At 54.0% G+C, this 8,513-nt stretch overlaps 1 protein-coding gene across 1 annotated transcript; it reads right to left on the bottom strand.

Moving 5' to 3' along the window:
- Positions 1 to 1,814: 1,814 nt before the first annotated feature.
- On the bottom strand, positions 1,815 to 6,770 carry LOC144279632 (phospholipase A2 inhibitor and Ly6/PLAUR domain-containing protein-like). Its single transcript, XM_077841207.1, has 5 exons — positions 6,677 to 6,770; positions 5,015 to 5,131; positions 4,503 to 4,655; positions 4,094 to 4,237; positions 1,815 to 1,975 (listed from the first exon to the last, which is right to left on the bottom strand). The coding sequence occupies exons 1-5, from the start codon at positions 6,768 to 6,770 to the stop codon at positions 1,815 to 1,817; spliced, it is 669 nt and encodes a 222-aa protein (XP_077697333.1).
- Between the last annotated feature and the right edge of the window lie 1,743 nt (positions 6,771 to 8,513).

The raw sequence follows: 8,513 nt of genomic DNA, 5'->3' as shown, positions 1-8,513 counted from the left end.
ATCTAGATATTTGCCTCGTTTTACAATCAGCCACTTTAAGGCACGAGTGAAGTCAGTAAGAGCTAAACTGTCGACCCCTTGTTCATATTGCTCTATATACTCTACACTGAAATGCCAGTGCAGGATTTGTCCTGCGTTCCCGCCCAGTTATTTTATAATGGCGGAAATGAGAAAGGAAGCAGCTTGTCAGCAGCAGCATGGCCGTGACCTTGTGCATTTTTATGGCTGGTTTTGTGAGCAAGTCGTTTTTAAGTGACGGGAAACTGGGGGTACCCAAGACACATCAGACTCCCGCAAGGGGTACAGCTGTCTGGAAAGGTCGAGAGCTCCTGGCCTAGATCAAAGGGATGGCGAAGGTAGAAGAGTGTGTTTGGAGTTTCGATTTAATGAAAACCAATGGGCCGTGGTATGGTTTTCCCTTCCCCGTCTGCTCTTTTAACGGAGTAACAACCATTCACCCTGAGCACAGCCCTGGGACTCACTGACCCAGCAGAGATGCCGGAGGGATGCTAAGGAGGAACTTTAGCACCAGAAAAGTGCTGACCCCAAAGGCAGGGGCCATCGTGTGTGCTGACCGCCGCGTTCCTCCCTCCCCCCATCGAAGGCAAAGCCCACGTGGGTGGGGGCCCTGCCAGCTTGTTCTCTGGGAGAAGAAGCTGTAAGGATGGATTCAGGGAAGGATCCTGCCTCACTGGGCCGGCTGGACTCTTACAGGGACCGGAACCGGATGCAAAGCGGGGAGCCCTGGAGACCGTCTGGGGGCACCTGAAAAGACTTGGGAAAATGGCAGTTTCTTCCATCACCGCCACCGTTTGGAATTACAGACTGCGACTCACCTGGGTATGAATTTTACCGGCTTTAACCCCTCGTGACCCTCATTCCCTTTCCTTAGCTCATGAACCTTTAGCGAGTTTCCTACAGACCTGGCTGCCAGCATTGCCTTTGGTGTAGGATCTGGGGTCCCGTGGCTCTGGGGTAAGTGACCAGTCTCCTGGGGCAGGGGACAACCTTGGTGGGCTGGTTTGGGGTGTACGTGAGGTTTCCTCCCAAAGTCCGGCTTGTCTGAGAGTATCTGAGGGGACTGGCTGTGACTCCGGGGTCAGACGGGGGCAGCGATCCAGGAGTTCACACTGGGTGAAATCTGCTCACAGAGCACCACCGGCTGGGGGGATCTGCCCTGTTTCCTGACACCTTCCCTGAGCCCGGCACTCCCAGTGGAGCCGCCCCAGAGAGCGGGACGAACTGAGCCCTGCAAAATCAACCTAGAAGGACATTGCTCCCCTCCAGGGCGTTCCCGCCCGCCTGGACAGCTGGGTGAGCCACGGCCTCTCCTTCCCACAGCCCTCCTTCCCCAGGGGAGCTTAGCCCGCCGGTGCCTTTCCCCCAGCCATGGGCCTTGCCTTCCGGGAGGGGGTCCAGGCAGGACTCCTGGGTTCCATTCCCTGGCCCTGCAAGGGGAGAGGGGTCCAGTGGTTAGAGCAGGGGGCTTGGGAGCCAGGACTCCTGGGCTCTATCCCTGGCTTTCAGAAGGGAGTGGGCTCTGGTGGGTTACTGGGGGGATTACTGGGAGTCAGGACTCCCGGGTTCTCTTCCTGCCAGCATCACTTGTGCACAGATAGGGGCGGGGGGGGCCCGGTACGGGGCGGTCAGGGGACAAGGAGCTAGGGGGGTGCTTTCCCCACAACTCGCTTGATTCAGCCAATGCACAAAAGAAACCCGCAATCCCCCCAAAGAGAAGCAGCAGCCGGTGGCTGCTGAAGGGAGGTGCACTTCAGCCCGGCACACAGCAGAAGGGCAGGACGCCAGACTGGGGCTCAGGGCTGCCCGATGCCTCCACCGGCCCTGGGAGCTGGGTAGCACTCGGCCCGGCTCAGCATCTTCACCACGCCCTGGGCGTATTTCCTCTCCCCCTCTCTCTTCATGCAAGCGCCAGGGGAGGCACATCCAGCCACAGCCTTCTTCACGGTGATGTTACCTGGACGGGGGGAGAGAGACGTCATCAGGGGCTCCCACATCCCCTCCCCTGACCCCCATGTGGTTTCTCACACACTCCCCTCCCACCAGGACTGCACCCGGCTCTGCAGGCAGAGTGGGGTCTCGTGCGCAGAGCAGGGGGCTGGAACAAAGTGAGAACATAACAGAGGAACGGTCCTCCTGGGCTACACCAAAGGTCCATCTAGCCCAGTATCCTCTGGCCAATGCCAGGTGCCCCAGAGGGAATGAACAGAACAGGGAACCTTCCGGTGATCCATCCCCTGTCGCCCATTCCCAGCTCCTGGCAAACAGAGGCTAGGGCCACCATCCCTGCCCACCCTGGCTAATAGCCACAGATGGACCTGTCCTCCAGGAACTTCTCTCGTTCCTGTTTGAACCCTGTTATAGTCTTGGCCTTCAAAACATCCTCTGGCAAGGAGTTCCACAGGTTGACTGTGCATTGTGTGAAGCAGTACTGCCTTTTGTTTGTTTTAATCCTGCTGCCTGTGGTGACCCCCCGTTCTTATGTTAGGAGGAGTAAATAACTCTTCCTTATTTCCTTCCTCCACACCCTTCAATCTTCTCAAGACCTCGATCATATGCCCCCTTAGCCGTCTCTTTTCCAAGGTGAAAAGTCCCACTCTTATTAATCTCTCCTCATATGGCAGCACTTCCATCCCCCTCATCATTTTGGTTGGGCTTTTCTGAAGCTTTTCCAATTCCAATATCTCTTTTTTGAGAAGGGGCGACCACATCCGTACGCAGTGTTCAAGCTGTGGGCGTCCCATGGATTTATATAGAGGCAACATGCTATTGTCTGTCTTATTCTCTGTCCCTTTCTTAATGATTCCCAGCATTCTGTTCGCTTTCTTCACGGCCGCTGCACATGGAGTGGATGATTTCAGAGAACTCTCCACTATGACTCCAAGATCTTTCTTGAGTGGTAAATTTGACCCATCATTGTGTATGTCTAGTTGGGATTACGTTTGCCCATGTGCATTACTTTGCATTTATCAACATTGAATTTCATCTGCCGTTTTGTTGCCCAGTCACCCAGTTCTGAGAGATCCTTTAGTACCTCTTCGCAGTCTCCTTTGGACTTAACTATCTTGAGTAGGTTTGTATCTTCTGCAAATTTTGCCACCTCACTATTTACCCCTTTTTCCAGAACATTTCGGAATATGGTGAATAGGACTGGGCCCAGTGCAGATCCCTGGGGGACTCCCACTATTTACCTCTCTCCGTTCTGAACACTGACCATTTTTCCTACCCTTTTTTCCCTATCTTTTAACCAGTTACTGAGCCATAAGAGGATTTTATCCCATGACAGTTCACTTTGCTTAAGAGCCTTTGGTGAGGGACGCTTTCTAAATCTAAGTACATTATATTCATGGGATCCCCCTTGTCCACACGCTTGTTGACCCCCTCAGAGAATTCTAGTAGATTGGTGAGGCGTGATTTTCCTTTACCGAAACCATGTTGACCCTTCCCCAACAAATTATGTTAATCTATGTGACTGATAGTTCTCTTCTTTCCTATAGTTTCAATGAGTTTGCCCAATACTGAAGTCAGACTTATTGGCCTGTTGTTCATGGGATCACCTCTGGAGCCCTTTTTAGAAATTGGCATGTCATTAGCCATCCTCCAGCCATTTGGGACAGAAGCTGATTTAAATGGTAGGTTACAAACCACAGTTAGTAGTTCTGTAATTTGACATTTGAGTTCCTTCCGAACTCTTGGGCGAATCCCATCTGGTCCTGGTGACTTATTACTGTTTAATTTATCAATTTCTTGCAAAGACTCCTGTAATGACTCCTCAATCTGGGACAGTTCCTCAGATTTGTTATGAAAACAGAATGGCTCAGGTTTGGGAATCTCCCTCCCAGCCTCAGCCGTGAAGACCGATGCACAGAATTCATTTAGTTTCTCCGCAGTGGCCTTATCCTCCTTGGGTGCTCCTTTGGCATCTCGGCAAGTAGGACTCCAGGGTTCTCTCTGCAACTCTGCCAGGGGAGTGGAGTCTAGTGGGTCAGAGCAAGGGGGGCTGGGACTGAGCCAGGACACCTGGGCTCCACCTCGTACTCTGTGTTCAGACCCCGCCCCCATCTGGAGGACTTACCCAGTGTTAATATCCCAGATTCCTCAACACAATGGTCCTCGGCGCCGGTGCAGGCCAACATCCCCACCGGCTGCTTGTCAAAACGATCCACTATGAAAACCATCTGGCACTGCCGGCCATTGGGGACGGAGCTCACAGTTGGCACTGAGAACAGTCAGACACACACAGTCAGCCAGGGGTGGGGAGTCACCACACGCTGGGCTCGATCCCAGCTCGGGGAAGGGAGTGGGGTCTAGTGATTAGAGCAGGGGAGCTGGGAGCCAGGACTCCTGGGTTCTGTCACCAGCTGTGGGAGGGAAGTGGGGTCTATGGGTTAGAGGTGGGGGGTGAGGCTGGGAGCCAGGACTCCTGGGTTCTCTCCAGGCAGGTGTGGCCGGAGCAGAGCTCTAGGTTTGCAGCAGACACACACCTGGGATGGCCCCGGCGTTGCAGCCGTCGGTGTCACAGCAGGCGATGTTCGCCCGCATGGTGACATTCTGCGCGTAGGTCAGCGAGAAGGGACCGGACTCACAGTTCTTGGGCTCCAGGCACGATTTAGCCGTGTAGGAGAAGTAGTTTCCCTCTGTGGAAGAGAAACAGAGAATCACCTCTGAGCTCCCCAATGGATCCCCAGCTGCTCCATCCTCCCGTTTTGTTCCATCCACCCCACCCCCAACTAATCTCATCTTTCCCCCGACCCCCAATAAAATCCTCTCTTCTGTCTGATCCAGGCCCCACAGTCACCCACTGCAATTCCCCATCTCATCCCATCCCCTGTCTATGACATTATCTTTCCAGACTGAGCAGTCCCTGCTCCTGGAGAGGAGCGGAGGCTATTGGTTAGAGTAGGAGGAGGGGGTGGGAGCCAGGACTCCTGGGTTCGACCCCTGGCTTCAGGAGGACAATGGTGTCTACACTTAGTAGGAATGTTCTTTCACTCACCCAGCCTGATCTCTGCCACGACGGTGACGCAGGTCCCTTCCGAGGGGGCGCAGGGCTGCAGGGGGCCGGAGCACGATAGCTCTCTGGACGCACACACCTCGCATTGCAGAGCGCTCCCTGGAGGTTGGAAAAATCCCTTCTCGGTACAAACCCCGGCTCCCCACCCCTCCCCAGGCAGTGCCCGTGGGCGAAATACCACCAGGAACCAAGAGGTGGCGCTGTGGGAGTTGTTACCACCAATGCCTCCTCACTGAACGTGTGGGCAGGCAGATCTTGGAGAAATGCCACCTGCTTTTGCAGCAGTTCTGCCCAGTTCCATTTAACTCTCCGGATGGGGAAAGGCATCTTGCTAGCTGGTCATTTGTATCTGACTCAACACTGCAGACAAGTCTGTTTGCTGCCTGAGTGTCTGTGGCTAGAATACATTTTCAGCTGCTGACGTGGCTATCTGGGGTGCAGCTTGTGCCTGCGAACAAACCCCACACGTCTGTGTAGACAGAAAAACAAGAATTCAGCTGCTCTGAGGAGGGGTTTCTGCCTGGCTTTGCGGTGAACCTTTCACACACACACACACACACACACACACACCCCGTCGTAAATCTCTGGTCCAGGCCTCTGCCTCTCAGAGTTACGTCAGCTCAGCCACACTCGACTTCAGCCCACTTTTCATCGCTGATCCTCCCAATTCTCTTCTTCAGAATACGATTGATGCTTGTTAAGCCTTTGGATAGATGGCTGTGCACCTCCAGCCAGCGATCCCAGGAGCATCAACTCTTTCCTCTCCATAGCGTGGGGGCCTTTAAATTCATGATGTGCGTGTAAGGTTTTTAAGAAAGAAAGAAAGAAAGAAAGAAAGAAAGAAAGAAATTTGCCCACTTTGGTTTTTTTAGAGCTTTCATGTGGAAACATCAATTAAACCTCAGAATGCCTTCCCCTGCCCCTTCTATGTCCCTAGAATGTAGCAAAGTTATATTATCATATTATATTATCACTATCAAAGAAATATGGAAACTGAGGTAGAAAAAAGATGTGTTCAATTCAGGGTTAGAACCAAGAAGACAGTCGAGAACTCCTCACTCCTGACTCCCAGCTCACTCTAACCCATGAGACCCCACTCCTCTTTCAGGCCACGGACAGAACCCGGGAGTCCTGATTTGCAGCCATCTCCGCTCAAACTCACTACACCCCAGCCCTCTTCTACAGCTGGGGAATGAGCCCAGAAGTCCTGGCTCCCAGCCCCCACCCGTTGCACCCCCATTCCCCTTTGAAACCCGGGGAATGAAGCCAGGAGTCCTGGCAGGAATCTCAGCGCTGATGGGCAGGGGAACATTTCCAAGCAGGATTACATGTGGATGGGGGTGGTGCTGCTCATCGGGATGACCCCAAGCCCGGGTGAGAGCTGGAGAAGGAACGAGAAGAAGGAAGGACAGACGGACTCAGACCCACTGGCCAGGCCCCTAGCATGGGCTGTGGGAGTCCCAGGCTCCACTCCCTGCTCTCCCCAATTCAGTCGGGGGACATGGCCCCGGGTTTTCCTCTCGCTGGTTTTACCCACAAATTCCATCCTGACCCCAGAATCCGCCATCCACAGCGGCACGTTCCCCAGGTGAAATCCCGCCCCCACCACCCGGCTCCCTGTGCCTGGGGACGGACGGGACTCACCTGTGGCCAGGAGAGCGGACAGCAGGCAGAGGGGCAGAGCCACCCACATGGTGCCCGGGTGCTTGCTGCAGTGAGCAGAACAGCGAGGAAGCATCTGGCTGTGGTTTTCTCAGGCAGGTTGGCAAATACCTGCCCCCTGGGGGATCGGCTGGGGCTGCCCCATGACATCTTGGTGGGCCCGGAGATGGGAGATTTCACAGCCCTGCATGTGACACTGGCTAATCAGGTGATGCCAATGTGTACTGAGGCCAATTCCCTTGTGCATTAGTGGAGATCAGCGGTTCTCAGCCAGGGGTCCGTGTACCCCAGGGGTACACACAGGTCTTCCGGGGGTACATCAGCTCATCTAGATATTTGCCTCATTTTACAACCGGCCACATTAAGGCACGAGTGAAGTCAGTACGAGCTAAACTGTCGGCCCCTTGTTCATATTGCTCTATATACTCTACACTGAAATGCAAGCACCAGAAAAGTGTCGACTCCAAAGCCGGGGACCATCCTGTCCTGTCAACTCTCTTCTTCCAAATTTGATTGGTGATCGTTCACCCTTGCCACTGATGGCTTCACACCTCCATCGTGCATGCAAAAACTCTGGGCTGGCTGAAGAGATCCCATGATCCTTAACTCTTTCCTGTCCAGAGCTTGGGAGAGTTTCAATTCAGTCAGTGAACATAAGTTTTTAATGGAAGGACGAAAGAAAGAAAACCAATTGGTCCACTTTGGTTTTTTTCAGAGCTTTCATCTGGAAACATCACTTCAACCTCCAAAAGCCTTCTCCCGCCTTTGCCAGGGTCCCAGGTGGGAGGAAGGGAACATTACCCCCATCTTATAATCAGGGAAACTGAGGCAGAAAGAGGCAGTGTCAGACTCGGAGCCACGAATACAGCTAAGGAATCAGATTTCAGAGTAGCAGCCGTGTTAGTCTGAATCCCCAAAAAGGACGGGAGTACTTGTGGCATCTTAGAGACTAACAAATTTTTATGAATTTGTTAGTCTCTAAGGTGCCACAAGTACTCCTGTTCTTTTAAGCAAGGAGTCCGAATTGCTGCTGGCTTCCAGCCTATTCTAGACCCACCCCGTCCCTGACCTGGGGATAGAACCCAGGAGTCCTGGCTCCCAGAAATGAGACCATGTGAGTCAGTGCGATGGTGCAACAGTGTCCCCTCCTGGCCAAGCACGGCTCGGTCCCGGCTCACGCAGCTCAGCGCGGCCCTCACGCTAGTCCCTGTGCCCAGGAATCTGCAAACCCCTCCCGCTGCTCGGCCCTTTTCTCCCTGCGCTCGCTGGGCCAGCGTGGGGCACATACACCTCAGAAGAGACGCCCCACTCCCTCCCAGAGCCGGGGAATGAACCCAGGAGTCCTGGCAGGAATCTCAATGCTGGGGGCAGGGGAACATTTCCAAGCAGGATGACAAGGGTGGGGGACGGTTTTCCTGGCTCCTGAGAATTTTCTGTTTTTTCCAAGCATTTCCTGCTCCTCATCGGTGCCCGGCTCCCTGTGCCTGGGGACGGAAGGGTCTCCCCTGTGACCAGGAGAGCAGACAGCAGGCAGAAGGGCTGGGGCACCCACATGGTGGCTGGGCATTTTCTGCAGTGACCAGAGCAGTGATGAAGCAGCTGGCTGTGGGTACGGCAGGCAGGTTCAGAGAATCAGAGAACCATAGAAGATCAGGGTTGGAAGAGAGCTCAGGAGGTCATCTAGTCCAACCCCTGCTCAAAGCAGGACCCACCCCAACTAATTCATCCCAGCCAGGGCTGTGTCAAGCTGGGCGTTAAACACGTCAAAGGGTGGAGATTCCACCCCCTCCCTAGGGAACCCAATGCAGCGCTTCACCAC

Source organism: Eretmochelys imbricata, chromosome 24 (assembly GCF_965152235.1).
Source record: "Eretmochelys imbricata isolate rEreImb1 chromosome 24, rEreImb1.hap1, whole genome shotgun sequence".
Classification (NCBI taxonomy): domain Eukaryota; kingdom Metazoa; phylum Chordata; order Testudines; family Cheloniidae; genus Eretmochelys; species Eretmochelys imbricata.
Note: the sequence above shows the minus strand (reverse complement) of the source record. Positions and strands in the feature narration are given on the sequence as shown.

Coding starts and splice junctions, on each gene's coding strand:
- LOC144279632 (XM_077841207.1), bottom strand. CDS start 6,770: ATGCTTCCTCGCTGTTCTGCTCACTGCAGCAAGCACCCGGGCACCATG. Junction 4,656..5,014: donor CGTGGCAGAGATCAGGCTGG/GTGAGTGAAAGA, acceptor TCTCTTCCACAG/AGGGAAACTACTTCTCCTAC. Junction 4,238..4,502: donor CAACGCCGGGGCCATCCCAG/GTGTGTGTCTGC, acceptor GACTGTTCTCAG/TGCCAACTGTGAGCTCCGTC.